Source organism: Lonchura striata, chromosome 12 (assembly GCF_050655825.1).
Source record: "Lonchura striata isolate lonStrDom1 chromosome 12, ASM5065582v1, whole genome shotgun sequence".
NCBI lineage: Eukaryota > Metazoa > Chordata > Aves > Passeriformes > Estrildidae > Lonchura > Lonchura striata.
Genome location: NC_140714.1, coordinates 7,108,387 through 7,133,755, shown reverse-complemented (window position 1 = coordinate 7,133,755; position 25,369 = coordinate 7,108,387). Strand labels below are relative to the sequence as shown.

Below are 25,369 nucleotides of genomic sequence, written 5' to 3'. Positions count from 1 at the left end.
CTACAGAGCCGTGTTTAAACCTGTGTATGTTTGAAATTATGTACTGCAGAATATTACTCAATTTTGTCACTGATAGTCCCTGTATGGAGAAGCCATAAAACTGCAGTTAGAAACAATGGAAACAATTTTAAATAAAATAGTGTACTAATACTGTGGTTGGCTGAATTAAACATATAAACATGCTTTTTTTTCCTTATTTCTGACTCTTTGCTTCTCTGGGCACTGCAAGTTATTTGCAGTTTGAATTACCCCAGAACATGAGCCGTGGTGTCACCTATTGTGTGTTGATTTACTTTTTAAATTTGAACGTGTTTTGCCCTTAGAGTGTTTTTTCCCAGTCCTCATCTCAACTCATAAGCACTTTGTTGATTCTTTTTCCCTCTCCTCTGCCCAGCTGAGAGTAAGAAATGGTGAGCAAACATTTTTCATGGGTGCCTGGTGTTTGGCCGGTGTCAAACCATGACATACTGGAGGTGACCTGGTTCACAGAAACTTCTCTTACCCTAGCCCAAAATTGTCCAGTATGAGCAACAAGATGTGACCTCTAAACTGGTATTAAAATCACAGTTCAGGTAAGAGCCAGCAGTCTGTTTACAAGTGTAATTATTAGTCTTAACTGAAACTGGCAGGCTGGAAATGTAAAGATCTTTCCTGAATTAAAACCTCTTCAGGCAATGGTAGAACTTTGCAGAGCTCTATAAAACCTATTGTCTCTGATGAAGTCAGTCTCTTTGATCTCAGTTTTAGGTTTCTAGAACATTAAACAAAACTATGCAAATATTTTTAAAAATAATCAATATTTTAGATTACAAATAGAGCAACTTCTTTTTCTTTCATATAGAATGTGCTGTTTATTAAAGCTTGTATTTCTGTACTAAAAATACTTTCACAATAGAAGAAAATAGGTTTGTTAACTATCTGGATTTGCAGACACAAGGTGATTGTCAGCTAAAATGTCAGCTGATGAGAGAATTCTTTAAAAGTACTTGGAAGCCATGTGAGAAGAAGCGAGTTGCAGGTGAAAGGCAGAGGGATGATCAAGGGAGTGACCCAGGGGCACAGGGAGAAAAATCCATTGTCTGCCCAAAAAGATCTGCATCAGAGACCCCAAGCTGGATCCTTTTCCTCCCTACCATGGGAGGCAGCACTGCCTGCATCCACAGGTTCTGGGAGAGCCAGCTTTTATGGGCATGGGAAACATCCCATGAAATGGCACCTGCACGTCTCCCCAGCATCCTCCTGCATGGCCAGCTATGCCAAAATACCACATCAGCTTGTGTGAGTGGGTGGCAGAGGGCTTGGAGCTGGATGATCCTAAAGGTCCCTGCCAACCCAAACCAGTCTGTGATTCATTCTGTGATTCTGTAAATGTCATGTTTAATATGGTAGTATATAGTCAAATGCACATAGAGATTTGTCCTTTAGATTGTTTGAAGACTCTTGTTTACCACTATTGATTTGTGTCAGCCTTGCTCTTATTTTAAATCCATCCAGGCCTTGGTGTTCTTTGATAGCAATTTATGGGTTTCATTTATAATATCATGACAGGCCTTGTGTTCTGCAGTAACAAAAAGGCTGTTTTACACTTAAAATGATTAAATTGTCAGCTTCTGAGCACACATTGAAAAATTATCTATGTCATTTGTCTGTTCATGGTTTTCATGAGAATTTGCATATGCAAATCACTTATTTTGTTGCACAATCACATCTGAGTTGCTGTAAATGCATCCAGGCAGGTTTGGCAGGTATGTTTGGGCTAAAAAATTATGTTAAAAACCTAGAAAGTGGCTGAAACTAGGTTCAGATTTGGTCATTGACATTAAAAGGATGTTGATTTTTTAATGCTGCTTAAACTTTCTTTGGCTTAATTTCATTTTATGCAGGGGTGTTAGTATTTTGTGTTTTACTTGGTAGGGAACTAGTCCTTTTATGTGCTTCATATTGTTTCTGAATTACTACTCATATATATGTACTGTTTATCAGTTTCAATTTTCATAAGCTTTTTTTTTTCTTCATTCTGAGTGATCTGTACTTCAGAGACAGAATCTATGAAAGAATTAAGTATTGTTTTTTTCAGGCTGGTCACGAGACTTTGCAGCAGACCTCGGGGATGAAGTGTAAATTCAGTGAGCCCAGCACAGTGCTCCAACATGAGTGTACATGATGGTCACAGTCACAGTTAGAGAATGATCATGAAGCTTAAGAAAAAAATACCTCTAGTATTAGTATACTACTATAATTTGTTAGTAACTATTTGAAGAATAAGAACAGTGTGCATCTTAGTTCTTTGCCCAACTGTATTTAAAGACAATAACTACATGCTAAATTGTTAAGTGGACAGAGTAAAGATGTTTTATCTGCAAATCTAAATGTTGCTCAGGTTTCCCACAACCCAAGAGTTGCTCTGCACAGCCTCTTGGTGAGGCTAGCCAGTGTCCAGAGGAGGAGCAAGGGGCAGTGATTGATGGGCTGAGGAAGAGCCAGCCATGCCTGGGGTGCACTTGGGTTTGTGAGCATGGGCATAACCACCAAACTCACCATGTCTGAGGTCAGTGCAGGTGAACTGAGGTCAACCCAAGTGAAAATTTAAGAGGCCATCATTAATTACAGCTGCAGAATCACATACAGCCATTGCTTTTAAGGGATGGATGGGGAAGAAGCAGCAGTTTTGACCAAGTGGCTGGTGCAGGTGTGAGCTGGGCAGGTGACGTGCTCAGGTAAGCCAGACCTGCCTGTCCTTGCTGTTGTTTTGTCTACAATTCCTGTGTAGATCTGTGGGGCAGGACTGAAAACATGCACAAGATAAGTCAGTGAGAAAGGGGATCCCAAAGCATCTCTTGGGGAGGAACAGGGACAGTGTCACAAGTCCCTGGAATGGGACTCTGGAGGAAGGGGATTGGTGAGGACAGGGTGCTTCACAGACTAGAAGTAAGTTTTCTGCAAAGTGGCCAGGTTGTGGGGCCACAAGAAACTGGGAGAGCTGAGGGATGGGCAGGTGAGGCAATCTTTCCTGCCTTGCTCTGTGCTGGTTAGACTCTGGGAAACCATCACATTTCGGGCTTCATTCTAAAAGAAAGAGATAGTTGGGAAAACACAGTCAAGAAAGGGATACTAAAAATGAACTGAGAGTAGAGAACTGAGAATGGGGAGAACACTTGTGGGGTTCAGGCTATTTACTGTGGGGGGCAAAAATAGGTAACTGGAAGGAGGTGAGATATTTTTTGAGTTCTCCTGGGCTGCTACAGAGAGGAAGGGAATGGAATGGGCTGTTCTCTTGTCTGTGCTGGTTGGGAGGACAAGACGTGTTATTAAGGGTTATACAATTTTAAGAAGCAGATGGAGAAGCACTGGGGTAGTTTTGCCCCAGGAAGTTGCAGAGTTACAGTCACTGGGAGTCAGAAGTTAGATAAACATCTGCCAGAAAAGATAGAGCTGTCTGGCCTCTGCTCTGAGGGTCCTTTCAACCCTCTTTGCAATGATGACTTTGAAATCAAATTCTGCACAAAAACAAGACAATGCACTGCCTTTCCTCTGCAAAGCAGGAGATTCAGGGTGTGCCCAGGAGGAAGAGATGTGGAATAAAGTGGTTGTGGCAAGGGACAAAATGTGACTGAGACCTGAAACCAGTATTATTTCCTTCCTTCTCTTTAAATATTAATAGACCTCTTTTTCACGCTATTAAGATAGCCAACATTGTTCTGAGCTGTTGGCTAAGCCATTAATGTCTCTGCTCTGAGTTATATTTTGCAGGTATTTTCCTTCCCCTTTTGAGAGATTTTGTTATGGAGTACCCTCATGGGCAGCAGAGCTGGGAAATGATGCAAGGTGGTACTTCATGAACAAGTTCCTTAGACTCTGGAAGGAGCAGTGACTTCTGGGGCAAGACTCCTTTGCTTCCTTACTCAACAGTAAACAGGCCTGCAGGATGACTGATCTTGATAATAATAAAGAAAAGCACACTGTGTGCACTGAGGAAATAATAAGAAAAGGATTTATGAGTAATAAGGAGTGGGGTTCTTGGGGCCATAATCCTCATCCAAGGGAGCTCTCAGTACCAGGGATGCTGTGGAAAAGTCTGTTGAAGTTAGCAAATGCATACCATCCAAAAAACTTAGCATGTAACAGCACAAGAGTGTCAATTTTGAGAATCACAGTCTCTCCCACCACTCCTGAGCCAAGTGTAGTGAGCTGAGGTACAGGAGATGTAGTGGTGGATGCTGGAGGTGCTCTCTGGAATGTGAATCCTGTGGTTCATAGGGTAGATGTGCATTCAAGAACCCCTGCAGGGGTTCTCTCAACCTCTGGTCATCTGCTCAGAACAAAAGCTATAACCTTGAAGGTTTCACCTGCTTGGAAGCACTTTCCATCTGTTGAGATGCTTAGCAGCAAGCCTGGGCAGCAGTGTCAGCGTGGTCCATAATTTCTGGGCTCTGTGATCAAAGCTTCCTGATGAGTAAAGCCTTTTCATCTGCATCGGTGATGGGAAGAGAACAGGCTTTGTTACCCCCCACTGCTGTTGAGGGATCTGTGTTATTTGTATTACCCTGTGCACCCTGGAATGCAGAGAGGCAAGGCAAGCCCAGGGAGAGCTGCTGCTGCCTTGGCAGGAGGCTGTCACACACCTCCAGGTCTTCAGTCTTAGTAAAGACAGAGCAGGGAACTGCAGGCTCTCAGCTGGCTCGTTAATGCCTGTGCTTGTCACTCTGAGGGGAAGTATATTTGGTGGCTTTTGTGTATTAACGGGCTTTTGGTGTTGAACAAGACTGTGGAGAATTCAGAAACTGCCTGAAAGTCGTGGGTTTTTTCCCTTGTCTCATATGCTGAGGGTAAACAGCTCTGCCCTCTAGTGCCATTTGCCAGATCTGGTAAAAGCTGAACACCCAAGAACAGAGTCCTTTGGAGCACACTGCCTTGTGCTGGTCCTGGCTGCTCTGGGCATCCCCACGAGCAGCTGGAACCAGGGCAGGAGGGATTTAGCCCCATGCCAGGCAGGAAAGCATGGCATGTGTTGGCATACCTGCTGCACAGCACCCCCACGTTCATTTCTGTGCTCTCCCTCAAACAACCCCGCTTAGCCTGGTATTTGCTTTCCCATTATGTTTGTTATGCCTTTGGGAGACATGCAGAAGAGCTAAATGATTTCAGCAGCTTTGCTCTTTCAGCCCCATAAATAATGAATTCATCAGGGTGAGAAAACACATGCCCAGACAAACACATGCAGAGCCCTGCAGAGGAAAGGCAATAAAGACAGAAGCTTGAGATCCAAATGCAGAGCCCTGTGGCAGTGAACTGGGAACTGCTTTTTGAAGTGAGAAGGTGTCAGGGGGTGGGTATGGAGTTAATTGCCTCAAGAAGAGGCTAAAAGCTAGCTGAGGTTGGAAGTGATAAGTTGCTACCTGCTTGGCTTTTGGAGAGGGCTATTAGTTTGAAGATGTTTCTTTTGTCATCTGTAAGTCTTGTCTTCAAGCATCAGATGAAATAATTTGGTTGTGGCTGGCACCCTGCAACATGACATGGCGTACAAATTGTGAACCTGCTGGACAGCCTCAGCTTGATGGGGTAGGATAGTGGGGTTTCAAAGAATCTGAATTTCTGGAAGTTTTGTAAAAGTAAATTAAAAAAATAAATGGAACCTCCCAAGTCCCACACTGCCCCTGCTGAGAGTACTTGCAGTGGTAGTATATGTGCAACCAGACACCAGAGAATCCACCCATCCCTCCTCCTCTGCTGGGCCAGAACTTCTGGGCTTTGCAAGGGCTCTTTCCTTGCTGATGCTTTGAGTGCCTTTTCCAGGAGAAATAATGTGCAGCAGGAGGTGTGAGCCTGGCTGGCGTGGAGAGCCCAGCAGCTCAAAAACCAGGTGTCTGCAAATCTGGGCTTCACCAGGAAGGTAAATGAGATGCAAGAGGGAATTCACCTAGGGAATCTCAGCAATGTTCTGCTGGCTGGAAATCTTTGTGTTAACTCTGTTGAATTATTTTCTGGAAAAAAATGGCAAAAAAAAATACATTTGTGTGCAGTTAGTCCTTCAAACTTGAGTGCTTCTGGACAGGCAGGGGAGCACATGGGGAGCTTTTGAGTTTAGCAAATGCTGGGACTTCAATTCTCTGATCCATCTTAGCTTGATTTGCACTGATAAGAACTAGGGCATTTTCATAAAATTTGGTCCTCTGCCTCTAGCCATATCTCAAAAGTTTTATAGGTCAGCTGCCAAGATTAGGTTACCTTTTGTGGAATTGAAAATTTGTTTGGGGAAGTCTGGACAATTCAATTTGGAGGCACTTTACTGCTCAGGAGGTGATGAAGAGGGGAAAAATTTGTACACACAGCCTGAAGATACTGAATTTCTGACCTTAACTGTTATTTGTAGTTCTTACCTTGGTATCAAAACCATAACGACTTGACTATTGCATAAATAGCCTTCCAGTATGTATGCACTGATTTATTTTTTCCCTCAGGCTATTTCTGACAACTCTTAAGACCTTTCTTGATCTGCTGTATTTTTCTCCTTGGTCTCTGAAGCAAGTGACATCCACAAGAATGTGTTGGCTGAGCTCCTTCCTTCTCCCCACGGATTTTGAACGTTATTAACTTGCCTTACCCACTTTGACTGGGGGTGAACACTGTGTTACTGTGGGTTTTGTGAACCCAGCTGGCCGTGCTGAGCAGAGACCTCTTGGTGCCTTCAGAGATTCACCCTGGAGCTGACAAATTAAAGTGGGGGCGAAGGGAGAGGAAGAGGCGTTAGTAATTCCTGAGTTCAGGAGAAGTTCAGCCAAGAGCTTCCCCCAGTAACTGTCAGTTTTCTTCTCATCCCCCTTTATGTATTTAGTTGTAATGATGAAAGTTCAAATATGAATGCAATTACAAGATAATTTTGCAGATCATCATTCCTAGGAGTGCTACAATCATTACAGGCTGAAATAATACAAGTAGAAACATAATAGCAAAGAGAGAGAGAGGAGTGAGCAAAAAAGAAAATAAGTTTTTAGCTGAGTTTTGGAAGAAGACAGAGCTAATGAGTTGGAGCTCACCTAGATGGCAACAGAAGGCATTATTTTTCCTAACAAGAGGTGATGCATGTCTGAAAAATAGAAGTGAATTAAAAAGTTGCCTGATTAGTGATATGGGGGTGGAAAAGGCTAGGAGTAGACTGAAACAACTAAGGTATCATGAGATTTGCATGTACTTCGTTTTATTCTGAGTAACTGATACCAAGCAGTTCATAAAAGCAGGCTGCTATATCTGTGTAATCCCTAGCTGTCTTTATATTAAAATAGTATTTGGGTTGAGTTTTGTTCCTGTTGCTGCTACAGAGTGACCAAGGAAGGAGAACAAAGGTGGCAGCAGAGGGTTTTCTCCAGCCTGGAGACCAGCACCAGGATGTGCCAGGCTTTTGGACCACTGGTGTGCCCACCCTGACCCCATGCCCTTCTGGAAGACAGGTCCACAGCATCAAACCAGAGGCATGTGCATTTTACAGTCTCGTTTATCCTCTACCCCGTCCTACCAAACCCAGAGCACAAAGTCCCTTGGGGTGGCTGCAGCCTTTTGAAGCTCCTTTGCCTTTCTTTTTTTTAATTTTTCCTTTTTTCCTTTTTTTTTTTTTTTTTTCTTTTGAGAATCCTGATGAAGCAGGCTACCAGAGCCAGGGGCTGTGTAATTAAGGGGAGCAGATCCCCCTGTCTGCTTTGGGCAGTTGTTAGCAAGGCTGTTCCAGGCTGAGCTCACCAGGCTGTGCCAGACCGAGCCGTCGGTGGAAACAGGCACAGGTGGGCTGCTTAGTGAGATGGAAAATAATTAGGAGAGCATTAATTTTAGGTTGAAATAAATGGATTGTCCAGCTGTAGCTGCTGTAGAGAGGAAGCTGAATGTTAATTAGATGCCACCAGTAATTATGGTGATTATGTATTTTTTGAGTGGCTGTTGGGAATAGTTCAGTTCACTTCCACAGGGTAAAGTGGACAACATTTCTAATCGGTTTAAGGAAGGGGGAAGGTACTTTTTTTGATTTTATTGGTTTGGGGTTTTTTTAACAATGAAAATTGCAGTAAAACAAAGCTACTGGAGGGTGAAAAAAAATGTAAGTTGTTTGATATAACTGTTAAGAAAAAAATGATTGTTCGTTGAAGGAAGAGAAAATGCTTTGTGTTTGCTGCAAGAAATACATCCTACTTTTCTACAGAGAAGAATTCGGCCCTGGCAGAGACAGGACTTAAACTTGTTTTTCTATCTCATGGTGCATTTTCTTAGCTGTGAGACAAGCAGACCTCTTGAAAATAACTCTGAATTTATTTTGCTGGCTTTCAGGCCTGTTTGATGCTTCTCTCTCCTTTTTGCACAGATAAAGGTGATGCCAGTAAAATTAATTGAAACAGTGATTTTGTAAGAGACTATTACTTATATTACTTGCCAAGGGCCAATTTTAATATTTAGATTAGAAAACTTATTTTACAGGCTTGTCCATGCATGGGGCCTCTCTGAAGCAGTTGCTCCATACATATTTATGTAGGCATTGTGATAAATCAAGTGCCCACATGCGAATCTGTTCAGCAATATCTGTTGTGCTCTATATTCAATTTTTCTTTCAGTTTTTTCTTTCAGTTGTAGATCAAGCCTCTCGCTTATACCCACTAGTTAAGATGTGAACACATTAACATGCCACCCACTGTGTCTGATAACCTAACCAACACCTGTGATCTCAGACAGCCTCAGCCCAAATTCACTCTTAGCATTATTTGTCAAGATTATTTGTAGACTAGATTTGCATAAATTGCCAACAAGCATGTACTGAACACCCAGACTTCTGTGAAATACTTTAATGGAAATTACTGGTCTGAGAGAATATTGTCTTCCATGTAAACCAAGTGCTGCTCCTGGGGGGATTCTCATTTCAAGAAATAATAACAAATACTTGAATTGTACACACACAAAATGTGCAAAAGCCCAAGGACAGTGAGCTGCTTTGCACAGAAAGCCTCTGCTGTTTGGACAAGGACAGTCTTCTGCAATCCACAGGGAAGGTCAACCTGAAGCACTTGTGTGGCTGCCTAACGTGAAGCTTAAAAACTGCACCATTCGCCTTCGTTCACAGGGGAAATAAAGTACCTCAGCCCTGACCTTCCTGCAGCTGGAGTTTGGAAGAGCCTTGCTGATGATGATACTCAGGTAAGACATTGCCTGGTGTTTGCAATGGCTGTTACTTTCTGTTAGGGGTGTGACTGATTTTTCTGAGCATCGGGACAATACAAGATACCCTGATGACATGTCTGAGACAGAACTGGAGATGTCCCCAGCACAGCATCCTACACTTGCACTTTTGGGGACATCAGTTGGAGAGGTGTAACCTTTTCACATGGCCCAACCCTTGCTTTCCTTCAGCTTTGTTCTCCATGTGGAGTTTCTTCAGTGGTCCCTGGCTGTGTTACAAGGGACCACCAACTTCTTTAGGTGTGACAAGAAGTCCATCCACTGCAGGGTGCAAGTGTCCTGCAGCATGAGGTGGGCACACACAGGTGTCTCCTCTCCCCTCTGTGCTGGCACAGGGGCAGCTCTGTGGTGTGGTGTGCCCTTCTCAGAAGAGCTGTGTTTTGTTCCCATAATGGATGCAGTTATGAAGGGGGGAGGGATTTGCACATCCCGTGGAGCTGGAGCAGTGGGTGGGTTGCTTGCTGGAGCAGCAGGGTGCCCCACATCTGGGAACAAGCCTTGGGCTAACAGCTGGCTGAAAGCTTTTGGTGGGTTGGATGCATCTGGGAGCATATGATTTGCTGAGGGGAAGGCTCCTGTCTCCACTGCAAACACAACAACCTGTGCTCTCCTTAATTGCTTCCATCTAGGAAAGCTGATGACTTCTTTGATTCTATGTTTAATGAAAAATAGGTAGCAAGATGAATGCTTTGCTCTTGTATTTAAAATCCACTGATAATTAGAACTTATGGAAGCAGTAATGTACTTCCTTTTCATTTTTCTCTGACCAATGAGTCAATTGAAATACATTTTCATCTTTTTATCCACAGTACTTTAATTTGGGGAACACAGAGACCCTTGCACATGTTTTCTTGCATGCTTGGGTCACTGTGCAAATGGTGAAAATTGGGTTGGCCTTGATTTACCCACTGTTTACTCAGCTTGTGTTCTTCCCTTCCAGATACATCCTGGAGGATCCACTGCTGTTTGATGGGAATTCATCAAAAAACAATGTCACTTCATGAGGACAGCCTGGGACTCTCGTCCCTCTTCTTTGAGGATGAAGAGTTGACAATTTTAAATGGACACACCACAAGCAATATAGTCAAAAGGAGATGGAAGAACACTGGGAGCTTCTAGGTTTAGAATTTTTGAAGAATCAGACTCCAAGGATGTTGATTTTGATATTAAGGCCTGTGTTTATAAGAGTGATTGCTTTGCCATGTTCTCCTTGAGGACCTGGCTGAGCATCCAAAGAGGGGACATACACATTGTCACCTCCACTGAGGCTCATGCCACCAGATCTGTTTTGTTGCTTTGAGCTCCTCTGTGTGCTGTGCCATCACCAACAAGTGTAGGAACAAAAGATTCTGCTGCTCCTGTGCCTGGCAGCCTCAGTCTTCCTTGTTTGTCCTTTACTCTCCTCCTGTACTTGGACACAGGAGTAGTTCTTGGTGACTCTGGTGGGTTTAATTCAGCCCTGGTGTGTTGGTGCTTCCCTCCTCTGTCCTCACCATGCCAGGTACAGCTGAGGCTGTGGGCTTTGTTTGCTGGCAGGGTGGTGGCAGCTCACTGACAGTGCCACCACTAAGGTGACTTTGGCCATAACTTGCTTTCCCTGTGTCTTTGCAGCTTTCTGAGTAGGGAGGTCTGTCAGCCTGAGTGTTCATTTGCACATCACCTTGGGTGAGAAATCTAACACTGTTTAACCATGTTTATTTTAGATCTCAGGGCTGCTGAGAGCTCTGTCAGCCAAGGCAGTCCCCCAGCCCTTGGAAGCACCAGGGCTCTCCAGGCTGGATGTGCTGGGAGCTCTCCTAGTTTGCCTGGGAGCACCGTGGTGCTTCTTGGCAGCCCAAGCAATGGTAAAAATTATTTTTCCATCTTCTTGTCTTAATGTGGAGCAAGTTTAGTGATGGGGGAAGTACACAGTAATGCAGCTCAGGGAAGAGCTCTTTTCCCTGAGGGCTCGCCCAGTGCACACAAAGGATTTTTAATCCTGGAGTCCCTCTGGACTTCTGGTCAGGGTGTCTCAGGCTTGCATGGGAAGCATTAATTCCTGTGTGGCTGCAGAGCGTTGTGCTGGGAATGGTCCATCCCTGCTGTGGGGTGGGAGAAAGGATGAGCAATTTTTTTTTTTTAACACATTTTTTTAACTGGTGCTCTGTTTCTCTCCCTCCTGTGTTGGACACTGCTGTTTGTCCATCCCAAGGATGGCTCCAGGAGCAGGCTGAGTGAAGGTTGGGATGCTTTACCCTCTGTCTCTGGCTGTAGTAGGTGGGGTGGTGGTTCTCCCAGAAGGAAAAACACCTCAGATGAACCAGTCTGCCATGATTCCCACATGGACCTGGTGCAGCAGTGAGTGTGCTGATGTGCTCAGTGCTATTGTCTGTGTGTGTCAGCCCCAGCACAGGGAGGGGCTCTTCCAGGCAGGAGAGATGGCTCTGGAGCTGGTCCAGATGCACACAGAGCCCTGGCACTGGGTACCTCCTGGCATGGGCACCTTCCTCTGGGGCACCACTTTGGGAAATGTGTTTTTCCCATCTTTTCCTTGCCAGCTCTCAGCAGTTTCTGTGCGTGCCCACAAGAGAGCAACCCCAGCACAGGGTTGTTATCTCCAGAGAGACAGACTGTAGGGCTGAGTGTGAGGTCAAATCTGTCTTCCCTCACCCCTTCCAGCCTACCACCTCATCCCAAACCTGAGCTGAACAGTGAGTTTAGGCCCTCTGTGTCCTGGGCAAGAGGGGTATCCCACAGGGAAGGAAGGACATGCTGGAGGAGAGAGCAGGAGACCCTGGCTGTATCTTCTACAGCAAATCCAGTGCCATCTCCAGGAAATGACCATGCCATGAATTAGCAAGGGGCATCAATCCAGGATGTGCAGGAAACAAGGCTTCAGACAGAGCTTAACTATTTGGATGGCTGAAAATCTGGTGCTTTTTGCAGTTTCCTGTAAGTGCATAGACAAATTGTACTCATCTTGGAGAAGCACGGAATCATTTAGTCTGGAAAAGATCTTTAAGATCCTGGAGCCCAACAGACATCTCAGTGGGTATCTCTGATGCTTGAACAGGTAGCTGGGTGTCTTGGTGGGGTTTTTTATGTGAGACTCTGTCCCAGTGTTTGGGGAAGGAGCAAACCTGTGTTTTTCATGTTTCCTCAGGTTTTGTGAGTGTCAGCTCAACCTCAGGGCTGGGAGGAAGTCCCAGGGCAGGCAGTCACAGCTGGGCTTGGAGGTGGGGTTCAACTGTGCAGCATCAAATACCTGAATTGAGTTGCCTGAGTCAGGAGGGAGAGATGGGCAGGATTGGCCTTTCCTGGGATGGAGACAGCACAAGGGACTGAATCTCCTGCTGGAAGGACCTGTTTGTGTTCCTTTGAGTTGTAGGAGCAGCATTCACAGGCCAGAGGTGGCAGCCTGGCAAGTGCAGCCCCAGTGCCTGCAGAAATGGGCTTTGAAGGAAAGCTAAGGGAAGAAACAATCCCTTGCTATTTTTAGCCTTGCACCAGCCCCCAGGGACTTCAATTGACAGGATTAGTTATGAAGCCAATATTATGAGTTTAACTATGAGTGAAATAACACAACTTCTGTGGGAAGCAGAGTAAAAGAGGCAATTATACAGTAGTTTAATAACAGCGCGCTGCTGGCTGGGTAGCTGAAAACTTGCAGTTGACAGTAATTAGATTTTTCCATTCTTTCTGTTAAATAGCTATAAAAATTACAACAGAAAATAATCCGATTCTCTTTTATTTCGTGCTGTTTTTATCATCCAGTTGGTATCCATTTGGCCTTCTGCTTGTTCTTTATATGGTTATAGTATCTGGTATTTAAGACATGCGGAAATGGGAAAATGTTTTAAAAATGCAGAAAGCACTAGGAATTAGGGAAAGGCAGAAGCAATCTTCTGAGCATGAGAAATCCAGGGGATGCTTGAGTGGACAGTGAGGGCTTTCCAAATTGACTAACTCTGAATAACAGTTGGACTTCTAACCACGGGAGTTATTCCAAATCGTTTGCAATTACAGTAAAAAATGAGATGTTGGGAATTAAATCCCCATTTACCTGTCTGTTACTATAATGTGCCAGGTGTAGATAAGCAGGAGGGATAGAGGGAGGTGTTATGGCACATCAGTCTGCATTGGTTGCTCGCTGCCATCATTTCCCTGCTGGGATAGGAGTCCATGCTGTGATGTGATTCTGGGCTTTGCTCCTGCCTTGGGCTCCGTGCTGGGATGGCAGAGTGTGTAGTGGGGGTGTTTGCTGGCTGGCAAAGAGCTGGACTTGGACAAAAACCTGTGAGGTTCTCAGATCTGCAGGGCATCTTCTCTTCCCAGTCTTTGCTGCTCTTCCACAGCCCTGCAGTGCTGGGATTTGTGCCCTGCAGGGCTGGGGCTGTGCAGGCATCTCATGTTCCTGTTGTTCACATCCCAAGTGGTGCTTCCTTGTCTGCTGCCCTCCTTTCAAGCACTGTCCTTTTTTTTTTTTTTTTTCCTCTGTGTCTAGACAGCAGTAAGTTTTCTATTATGGCATAAAAACTTGAATTACTTTAGAAATACACAGTTGTTAAACTTGCAGGGTGAAACTTAATGAGCCAACAAATGTGTAGCATTTTGCTGCTCATGATCATAGCTTGAAAGTGCAGCATAGCACAAAGGGAGGAATTCTCAGGTTTGCTTTCACCACTGAAAGCTCAGGATGGGACATTTGCTTGGAGATTAAAAGTATTCTTCATTTTGCTCTCCTTTACTTTGTCATGTAAAAGATCCAGGTATGATAAATGCTATCCTGCTTGGGATGTTGTGCAGGGAATTTAATGTGAGATGGTGTTTTGCAGCTCTGGTGCCTGCTGGGATCTGTGACACACAATAAATATGTTCTGTGGCAGCACACCCAACCTCACAGCACAGCATGTCTCTGATTTTATTGCTTTTACTCTGTCATGGCAGGAGCATCACAGTTCAACTTCACACATGTGTTTCAGTTTTAAAGCACTGTAGAGGTACCCAGAGCTGATAGCAGGGCAAAGGCCACCTCCAGGTTTGCCTCTACCCCATTTGGCTCTCCTAGCCAAAGAAATGTGCCCTGCTTTTGGCAGATGCAAGTGCTCCAGATGGTACAGGGAAAAGTGCAAATGAAAGATTTGATTTCGGCCCTTCCTCACTTTAATAAAATCCTGTTCATCTCTCCAGTAGGGGCCTTTTTTTTAGGGGCTTTTAAAAATGTATCCCCTCTCTTTTTTTGTTTTCTAACCCTGCCTCTGAGCCTGTGACTTTCAGCTCATCCCTGTGTCACTGGGAGTTGTTCTGCTGGTTGTTGCAGTCTCCATCCAAAGTGGGTACCTTCCAGCATGTTTTTCTGGTGCTAGTCTTTAAAAAGTGGATATAATCCATTAATCAGTGTCTGACTTTCTGTGCTGGGGCCTGTTGCCAGGTTGAGGCAGGTGGACAAGGTCAGGAGTAGTGTGTGGGGTCTTGACACCTGGACATGTGCTGGTGATGTGCAAACTTTTAGTGTGTGCTGAAACAAATATTCCTGTGTGTTCTGGGTTCCTGCTGGCCCTGTGAGGGACAGAGGCAGCTCAAAACAGCTGGTGCTGCTCTTGGACTGTGTCTGCTGCTCCCATAGGCATCATTCTGCAGAGTTCTGGTGGAAGAGCAGGAGGCTGGAAGGAGTCACCTTCTGGGGCTGGTCCAACCCGTGGGCCAGTACCTGGACCTAATTTTGGCTTGGGGGGATGAAGGAGAGGAGAGCTGTCATCTCCCCCCCTCAGTTCCATCTGGAATGGTATTTGTGCTCCCAGGCGTGTACTGTGCTGATGCTCACACAGTGCCCGAGTCACCACCATGTATTAGCTTATTCCAGCACATTTCCTTGCTACAAAATTAGATCCATTTTGCAAATTGCTGCTGCACTAGTAATTGAATTGAAGGGGTATTTTTGTTCATTTTCTTTCTCTTCTCCCACCCTCACCTTTTTTTTTTCCACTGGAGTAAATCAGGAATAAGTCAACAGAATCAAGCCCTCAGTGCTTTCAGAAACATGCTCATTTAAATTGGATGCAAGAGGGTGTCTGTGTTTACATTTGGCCTGCCAAGAATCTCTGTTTCAGAAACTGGCTTACATAATATGTCAAAATTGGTTTACTCATTAGCATTGCAAACTGCGTGAAACAAGGCGCAGATTGATAAACTCGCAGCAATATTTGCATCCGGATCTGAGTGGCACAGGGGGAGGGGAAGTTCATTAGGAAATGTTCCATTTCCACAAGAAAAACAAATGGTTTCCAGTTATAGAGCTCAGACTTTGTTAGTTTTCTGTCTTCCCAAATTTAAATAAAGATTGAGAGGGAAATGTGAAAATCTCTGCTGGCAAACAGGCAGCCTATCTTAATATTCCCTGTGCTGGAGGGTTGTTTACAGCAGCAGCTCCAGGTAGGCTGACTATCCTCTGCCAACCCTCTTGGACACCACTGCTGCCTTGATTGATGCTTTCCCTGCAGCACAGGTGGGATGGACACTTTAATATTATTAATTAACTTTTCCAAATGTGGAGTGGCCACCACAGCAGTAGCATGGTCCAAAGGGCTTTTGGTGGTGCTGCCTGTTCCTGGCTTTACCTGGGCAGGGCAGGAGTGTAATCCAGCCTTGGGCAGAGCTGAGGACCCTGATGTGGAAAAGCTCCAGCTCAGGTGCTCCATGACTAGACTGATGAAACTCCATCTCCACAGTGCAGTGTGTGATTTTAGATGTGTCTGTAAATCTGCACACACACAGAGAGGAGCAGGAATGAAAAGGGATTCTGGGGCAATGTGAACAAGCATGAATAAAGAATAAAGAATAAAGCAGTGGAGCAATGAGAGGGTCTAAGGGTAGTTAGTGCCTTTGGGCTTCTGCTGTGTGGGTGCTGGATACTCCGTGGTGGGTTTGGGGCATGGTAGGAAGAGACAGCAATGAGTGGTCGGGAGCCAGATATCAGGAAAGGCTTATTCACTGAAAGGGTAGCCAAACATTGGAATAGGCTGCCCAGGGAGGTGGTGGAACCTCTGCCCCTGGAAGTGTTAAAACAGTGTGTGTGTGCTGCTTTGGGATGTGGTTTAGTGGTGGACTTGGCAGTGCTGCATTAAGCTGGACTCAGTGATCTCAGGGGTCTTTTCCAACTTTTGTAATTCTCGCCTGTCCTCATGCAGATGCCTCCTGAGTCCTGCTGTATCCAGGGTCAAATCTCTCCCCAGGCTGCTGCCTGTCCTGTTGCTGATGTCACTGCATCCCTTTCAGCAGCACTGGCCATGAACCTTGCACAAAGTTGATGCAAATCTGTTAGATGTATATTGCTTCCCAGTAGTACCTAAAGTAGTTTTGGACTTAAATCCCAGAATGTTTTTTAGTTTGCTTTGAAACTCCCAACTCAAAAATCAGAAGTAAAAAGCTCTGATACAGCACAGAGACATGGCACAGCAGTGCTGGTGTTGGCAGCAGCTCTGCTTGTGATTGGTGATGCTGAGTGCCCCATTCAGTGTTTCAGATGAATTTTTGAAAAGGAATCTAATAAAGCTGGAGAAAGGACCAGGCTGCAGTGCTGCAGGGTCTGCTGCAGCCTGACAAGTGTTTTGCCTTGTCAGCAAACACCTGCACATTCACTTTCAGGAGTGTTAGAACTGATCCACAGCATTCATGATGTGTTACCAGTTAGGGAAAAAAGCAGCCCTTGGTTTCTGTGTCCTGTGGAGTCTGTGTTACAGTGTTGTTTGGAGGAGGTGTGTGACAGGACAGTGACTTGTGTGCTGTAACCCATTGTACTAAATCTGCATCTCTAAATCACACACAGGTGCCCAGGTGCACACATATTTTAGAGGGTTGAGATGTGGCAGCTCTCAGCTCAGCAAAACTCTCTTAATGTATGTTTTTCAAAGTTTTCAGAAGACTTTAGTGAATTTAAGTAAGCAGTTGCTAGCTGTGGGAAGGGAAAATAAGTTTTCTCACTGGAAAAGGAAATGAGAGGTGTTTGCATTTCACTTGCTCTCACACCTTGCAGCAAGAGGCTGCTCACCATGAGATACAGCACATTTGAGTGCCAGCTGGAGAACTGAATGCAGTGAAGAAGGCCAGGAGCAGTCAGCTGCATCAGCTGGGGAGCTGAGGCAAGCTGAGTATCCTCCTGCCATCCCCCACCAGTGTGCACCCACAGGCTGGAGAAGAGCTCCCAGGGCTGAGGGAAAGCCAGCAACACTCTTTGTGCTGATGCAGTGGTAAATTTTGTGTGGTCCTTGGTCACCTTTTGACCACGTGGAGTGTGAATGTGACTGCAGCGTGCAGCTCCTGCCTGCATCTGTAAGGCATCAAAGGGCTGCTCGCAGTGCAGGGAGAGGCAAATGCTGCCCAGCTCTGCAGACCAGAGTCACTGTGGTGTTTAATCTTTGTGTCTGGGACTCAGGCAGTGTGCAGGTAGCTGGTGAATGGTTTTGTGTATGTTAAAATGCAGCACGCAACAGAGCAGTGCTTCAGCCTGAAGAACCCGGTGAGCATCACAGCATCTCCTCATTACAGCATCCAGCAGCATCAGGCTGTGTCTGCTGGAAAGGCAGGGCCACATCGACAGCAGTGACATCTGTCAGCCTGGCTGTGCAGCTCCTGCTTGTGGGAAAGGGGCCTGGAGTGCTATGCTCATAAAGGGCTGTCAGAGCCTCCTCTGTGCCTGGATTGTGCTAGCAGTGCCAGACCCCCACTGATAAACTCTATTATCAGATGAATTCAGCCTCCTTCCTTTTTTGTTTTCAGGGTTTTCCCTGTGAATTCCAGCATTTACTGTAAATCCCAAGCCGCTGGGGAAAAGTAATTGTGCTCCAATTCTGCAGTGCAGAGAACTGCTGTCACCCCACAGATGTATCTGTATACCAGCATGTAACTTCTGTCTCCTAATAAAAGGGAAATCTGCCTTATGTCACACCTGTTTGTAAATGTTTGATGCTGTGGGTAGAAAAGAGAGTAAAACATTGATGTGCTCAGCACTGATCAATAAACAGCACAGTATGGTTTGGTCTTGGTTATACCAGGTGGTGTTGAGGCACTGGTAAGTGCAGAGCCAGCACCTTTCCAAGAGGGATCTGTGGATCCCTTCCTGCTCTTAACGTGCTGATGTCCTGAACACAGAGCAGGGAGATGTGGGACTGGCCTGAAGCTCCTCTTGTGAGGAAGTTTACTGTGACAAGGTGTGGGGTTTGTGTCTGAGTGTAGCTGCTGTGGGGAGCAAATGTGGCACCTTCCCAAAGAAGTGATGTTTGGCTGCCACTGATGCATCCGGCTCACAAACAGGTGCCTGAGCTCATGCCTGATACATCCTCTTGCTCCCAACACATGGGCACAGCAAAGGTTTTGTTTGGGTGTATTAATAGCACAAATTTTTTCCCTCTTGGTGCAAGGCAACCCATAGGTTCCCCTCTGGTTTTCTCTGATACACAAAGTGGGACAAAAGCACAAATTCCAGGAGAATTTGGAGATCTCTTTGGAGACCTGCTCCTGTGCAAGCAGAGGGTGAGCTCAGCACACATGAAGATATGGGAAACTTGAGAAGTCTCCAGTTTTCCCCTTTCTGCATGGGCTCCTTGCTGCAGCTGCAGGGCAGCTGTCTGAGGTGCAGTGAAAGGCATCTCAAAATGGAACAGAGTCCAAACAGCCCCCAAACCCCACAGTGAAGCACTGCTCCAATGACAGTTTGGAGGATCTTCAAGCTTTTTTCAACTTCAGCCCAGAATTGTGGGCTGATTCTTTGCCATGGAGCACACACGAGGGCTGCACTAGCAGTGGGTGGGAAGGGGCTGCATCTCCCAGCCCACCGTGCTGGTACCTGCACCACCACAAAGCCATCAGCCCCTCGCCAAGGGGAAACTGTTCCTCCACTCAGGCTGTGTGTAGTCAGTGTCTAATAATATGAGCATTTTGCCATCCCTCTGCAAACAAGTCTGAGGCTGCTGCCTGATTGGTATATCATCTCACTTTCTCTCAGCATTGATTTTCTTGCTCTCCTTATTTGCTTCATAAAAAGCGAGGCAAGGAGCTGATGCTCGCTTGCTCCCTCTCCCTCCCTCCCTCCCTCCCTCTCTCTCTCTCTCTCCTGTGAGAAGCTTTTGGGAGCCTTTATTTTTAGTATGAGACAAACCTTGCTTTATTTCAGGAGACGCAAGTTGGATTATAAATCCTTTTGTAAATGTGTATGGTGATATTTGCTCCGGTAAGTTATATGCATCTCTATTTATTTGTGTAACTGTACTGGCTGGGGGAGAAGTGGGGTATTTCAGGAATTGTGAAGCCCACAAAATTGTGTTTAGTCTTGGTTTCTTTGTAGTCTCATGCTGAGCCAAACTGTTCTGTGATTTTTAGATACGTTGAAATATTTTCAGTTTGTATTTGGCGTTGCAGAGAGGGATGCCTGCTTTGAAAACTTGTTTTGCACTTCATTTTACTGCAGAAACATGAACAATGATGATTAAAGGGAAAAGGAATTCTCATTTATTGTGTTCCTTCTGGCATTTTAAATCAAAGGTGCTTCCAAAATAATGCTGCAATATTTGATAGGAAAAAAATCAGCAAGAGCTATTTAATATTGATCAAGCTGAAGTATGAAATCTGACTGCCTATTACCTTAGATCAATCTCAAGTATGACAGCTTGGCAACAACATGCTCCTCATCAAAATATGCTAATGAAATAAAGAAAATCTTTAATTAAGAAAATAGCTTGCTTTTCAGAGTGTAACATCATTAGTACAGGTCAATAGACTGTTGCTCTGACTTTCTGCTCCCTGCCTTGGCTTTTACAGCTCAGCAGCCTCATTCCTCAGCCCTCCTGGTTAACTTGGAGACCTCCTTGTTACCTGTGAATAACAACGAGGTGCAGTCATTTCTCTCTTCCCATCACAGCTCCTGGTGAGATTTCCAGGCAGCACAAGTCAGAGACTGTAACAGCAGGCTGAGGAAAACAACATTTATAGCTTTAATAGTTTCAGACTACCTAATACTTGAGTTTGCAGCATTATACTGATTAATTTAATGACACTTTCATTCTCTCATACTTGAATCGTATCCATGGGAATCAATAGCTTTGGTGCTCTAGAAGTATTTAAGAACTCCAGCTGTAGCACAAGTTGGAGCTGCTATGAGAGCATGTTTGAGTATGTATCTGCTCAGAAAATCAACAGATTAAACCTAGAATAGTCTGCTACTCTCATGATACCAGGGTATGCTAATAGATGTATGAAGTGTACTTTAATAAGATGTTAGAAGGCTGTAACTGAGTTTATTAAACCCACAGGAAAAGGTAAGGATGTTGTGCAAGCCCAAGCTAAACTCTTCTAAAATCAGAGAGAAATTTCAGATTGGCAATAACTGCTTAGTCATTTAAAGCTGCTTTTGGACAGCTTTAATTATTCATCCCTCCCCCCACCCCCCACCACCTTTTTTTTTTTTTTTAATGTAATAGTTCATGTGCCTTCTCTGCTTGAAGAGCAGCTGATGGGAATATTTGGTGGTGTTGCCCCCCAGCAGTGGCTCATGGGCTGTGCCCTGGCTGAGCTGATGCTGGTACACAGCATCCCATAGGCAGCCAGGGCATTCCACAGGCGAGCCCGTGTGCTTTGTTCCTGAAAATGTAGTTAACAGACACTCAGTTCAGAGGCTTTCTGGTGTTTTTGTGATTGCTATTTCACAAGGACCATGTATATTTAGAGCAGCTCTATAGCTTGAATGTTTGTGCTTGGCACAGAAAACATGGTACATAAAATGTGCCATGTGCCACCACGTTAGAGAGCAAGGTACATAAAAATACATAATTGTCTTCCTCACAGTCTTTTAGCTCCTCAGGTGTGGAGGGTATGGGTGTCTGAGCAATGCACATCTCACACACTTTCTAAACATAATGCTGCTTGCCTGAGAACAGCATTGGGCATTTCTAACTTTGCTCAGCCCTGGTATCTGGCTCAGTGCAGTCCTTGAGGTGAGCAGGGCGATGGTCAGAGAACATGTTTGAGTGACCCATGAGGGGAGGGGGCTGAAAAGCACAGTTCCTGGTCCTAGCCTGCAAAACTAAAGGCCTGGTTTTTCTGTGCCATATAACTCATCATAGCAGGGGTGCCAGACTGTCCTGAAGCCAGGTTGTGGTTTATTAAGGAAGGCAGTTGATCTCATCCTAATAGGTTTGAAGCAGGAAAAGTGGCTTGAAATGGTTGGTTTGACTGCAGGCAGGGGCAAGTCTCATCCCTGTCCCTGAGGGCAGGTTGCCAGCAGCCCAGGGATTTAAGGCACAAAGTAAAAATGTGGTTAAGTATTTTGCTGCAAGACTTTCTCTTGGCAGAGGAGCTTTTGGCTGAGCAGAAATGATGCCATCAGCCCTACATCTCTACAGGGTATGGCTGACACTAACTCAGGGGGACAGGAGAGCTTGCCCTGCTTATCATGTCATACATACAGAAATCTTCAGTGTCCATGGGGTTTTGTCTCTGTCCTTTTGCCCATCCTCGTGCTGCAATGTGTGGTGATCCTTCATCTCCAGCTAATTGGTGGTAGCAGGTCTGGGGGCAGCTGCTCCCCAGCCCAGTACCACCAACCACCCCTGAGCTCTCAGACCTTGGAGCAGCCTCCATCACCTCCCCAGGAGGGTGATACCCACTCTAAAAGATGACTTCAGGCTGATGTAAAAACTAGGCTTGGTGCAACTGCAGGGACAGGTTCACAGCATGGTGCTTTGCAAGCCTTGGGGCTGAAAATTTGAGGTTTGTGCCAGTGGGATGCAGACATCACTGTCCCCTGCTAGGAGGTGCGTCAGGGTTTGAAACGTTATTTTAGGAGTATTCGGATCCCAGGAGCTTCATTTCCTTTGAGACCTGTCTTCCTGGCTGCTCCTCTAGTAGCTCAAACAATTCCTAGAGAAATTCCATAAAGCCTTTATAAATTGATTTCTTAAATATCTATCTCCTTCTGAATGTCTGGTACTCTTTTCTTAGTTGAGTCCTTGGATATAATGAGTACTTTCCTCACCTCTGTTGATCCTGTTCAGATCAATAGAAACTCTGCAGGGGGAAAGGTATTTGTATTGATATTGGGTGGCAGCTGCTTGTCAGTGCTGGTGATTGCAGGTGGTACTTTATTTTTCATGTTACTCTTGATTAAGAGTTCCTGTAGAATTATATGACCATTTTTTTCCAGAGAATTTTTCTGTGAACACAGGATAGTAGATGACAATCTAACCTGGAGTTTGGTTTTTCCTGATTTTGCTTGTGGGCTCTCTTTCAATTAGCAAGCTGAGAACTAGTAGTTTCAAATATTGTGAATTTGACTTGTTTCTGCAAAGTGGGCTGGAGACTCAGCCCAGCTGCTCTGAGCAGAGCTGAGGTCTCCGAGTCTCTCCTGAGCTTGAGGTACCACTGTGGGATGCCCACATTTGGGGGCTGTGCCATGGATTGGGAGCAGGGAAGGGCCACGTTTCTGCTCAGTGCATCCTTGCTCCTTCACCCAGAGCCGAGCAGGCAGCCTGCTGTGAGCTGAAGAGATGAAGCTGCTGCCTGCCAGCGCTGCAGCCGCGTGTGCCCGCACAGGAGGCAGGATTGCTGGGGAGCCCCGGGGACACGGAGCTCCTCACTGTGCCTCTGGTGGCACAGCGCCAGCCCTGAAGAGCTGGAAGGGCCCATGGCTGTGTCTGGGCTGCAGGTGAGGTTGGGGCTGGGGACACACTCCCCTGCAGAACCGTGGAGCTTGCTCAAACTTTATTTATTTCAGCGTCCAGTGCAGATGGAGGGTCTGGCTCTGCCTGTCCTCAGTTTGCACATATGACCAAAGGTTGCAAATAGCCCTTGCACCTGCAGTGAAACTCTTTGGTAACTGATCTCTGGGGTCAGAGATGTGACAGTACTGTGAAACTCTTCAGCAGTCCTTCCCTGTGATGTGCCATCTCTTATTTTGGAGGGAAAAAAAAATAAAAAAAGGCGAGGAAAGAAAAGAAAACGAGAGAGATGTGCTAAGCTCATCTGTAGAGACAGAGACAGGTGATCAGCATGGGGTATCTGCAGTGCTGTGCCTGCCCTCTCCTCTCTTTTCCAAACTGCTGTGTGTGTGTCAGGGCTGTCTGTCCATCTGTCTGTGCACAGGCTGGGTGGTGGGAGAGCCCTGTGCCACCTGAGGGCTGTGCAGTGCCTCATCTGTCACCGAAACTCCCCAGCGCCGTGGTGAAGCAAATATGCTGCAGCAGGCTGTAAAGCTGTAAACATATGGGCACTAACAGATAAAGTGAGTGATTTAATCTAAGGGGCTTGGTAGATTACCATAAAATGTATCTTAATTAGAAAAGCAATCAAAGTTGCACGGAGTCAATGAGGATGAAACGTCTCTGTTGGCAACAGTGAGCGTTCTGTCCCCCATTCCAGGGGATGTGGATGGCAGTGGATGCAGCTCATGCCCACTTTGGGGGGTTTCCTGGCGTTTTCCCTCTTCAGCTCAGAGTGCAGGCTGTCTTCATGCTGAATTATTTGTTCTTTGACCGATGAGACCATCCTGTGAGCTGCTCAGAATGAGTCTGATGAGACTCAGGTTCCTTTAAAAGCATTTTTTAAACCAGAAACTGCTGAAGGCAAAGGAAGAGAGCATTTGCCCATTTTCCTTAAAACTCTGTACAAGTATCCGAAGATACATCTAAGTGTTTGCAGCGTATAGTACAGCTAGTCTCAGATAAAGGATTGGGGCTTCTAAGTGCTACCATAACACAAATAATTAATAAGTCTATCTCCCTCACTGTGTCCTTATCTTTTCAGTGGGCATGGCCATAATTAGCTTTCACCTGATTCTAAGTTTATAGCATGTTCAATTGCTTTTTCCATTCTGCTTGTGTTTTCTCTGCTTCCTTATTTTAGTAGTCCTGGCTTTATTCCACAGGCCAGTGTCTATAAATTAAAAAAAGCTGGATATTCATCTCCAGCAGTGCAGATATAAAGATTGCAACAGCCAAAAACATATTGATGCATTATTGGTTTTGTGCAAATGTCTGTTTCTTTTCTGGGGTCTGGGAGGATTTGAAGTACATTGGGAAGTGGCACAGAAAATTTACAGCAGCTGCTGGCAGCTGAGAAAAAGGGAAGGATGACTGGTTGTCTCAGAATTAAATATTCTGAGCCATGAAGAAAATGGAGAACATTCAAGCAAGATTTTTGAAAAGTTTTTTCTCTTTGTGTTTGGAAGCAGGTATGGGTACAGATCTCATGGAACATGAATTATGGGGTGGAATAAAAAGGAGACAGGCAAGAGGTGTGAAGCAGCATAGGAACAGGACAACTTAACTTGTTCAGATGAAGTGTTTCAGAGCTAGTGTGATAAGGACAATGTTGTTAACATTTCCTAAATATGTTGTGTTTAGGTGTTGCTTTTTATGATTTAAGTGTGGGAAGGAGAGCAATACCATCTCTGGGGACAGAGTATGAGAGGAGTGGCAGAAAAGAAGAGGAGAGGGAGGTTTTCATTTTAAAAATGTTTCTTGCTCAAAATGTTCCCTGTGAATTCCCAGAGCTCAGAAAAGCAAATGTTCCTTTATAGCCCATCATCTTAATTATTAAAAAATAAATTATTTTTACCATGTGGGCTGATATTTAGCCAGGAGCAAATTCTTATTCCAGCCTTTTGCACAGAGGTGGGTGTTGAGGTCAAAGCCAGCTCCAGTGGATTTTTCCATCCAAAACTGGATTAAGATAAGGCAATGGGCCTCATGTTTGGAGACAGAGCCAGGGCAGGCGTGTAGGACAGCAGGTGACAGGCAGCAGATGACACCAGATAGTTACACCCGAGCCTAGGGAGCTGAGAGGAAGCTACTAATGGCCTCTGATCAGCATGGACGTGATAATAATGAGGTTAATGCCCTTTCATTCACCCAGAAACATCTTCAGGAATGTATAATCCCTGCTAGTCAATGGGCAATCATTAGGTCATAAATAATACAGCGTGATTGAAGGACAAGAGCCTTTCCTGTAATAATCCTTTTCCATCAGTGCTGGCCCGGGGAGGGTTTGCTTGCAGCCCCCTCGCTGTGCCACGCTGGGGACCCAGCTGCCAGAGCATTTCTGCTCAGAGCAGTGCTCCAGCCTCTCAGTTCTGCTGTGTGCATCTGTCACCAGAGCAGGAAAATTCTCCTCAGGAGCCCAGGTCCACGGAGCA

General features: G+C 45.3%; 1 protein-coding gene across 2 annotated transcripts in view; it reads left to right on the top strand.

Moving 5' to 3' along the window:
- The window catches only part of SYNPR (synaptoporin), a 101,500-nt gene that overhangs the window by 40,611 nt on the left and 35,520 nt on the right, over positions 1-25,369 (top strand). Inside the window, exons 3-4 of one of the 2 annotated variants that reach the window (XM_085590340.1) lie at positions 9,095-9,168; positions 10,151-19,414. The exons of the other annotated variant lie outside the window; for it this stretch is intronic. Of the exons in view, the coding sequence (XP_085446466.1) occupies positions 19,391-19,414 (24 nt within the window). The 5' untranslated portion in view covers positions 9,095-9,168; positions 10,151-19,390. The remainder of the gene's footprint in view (positions 1-9,094; positions 9,169-10,150; positions 19,415-25,369) is intronic. 2 annotated transcript variants of the gene reach the window in all.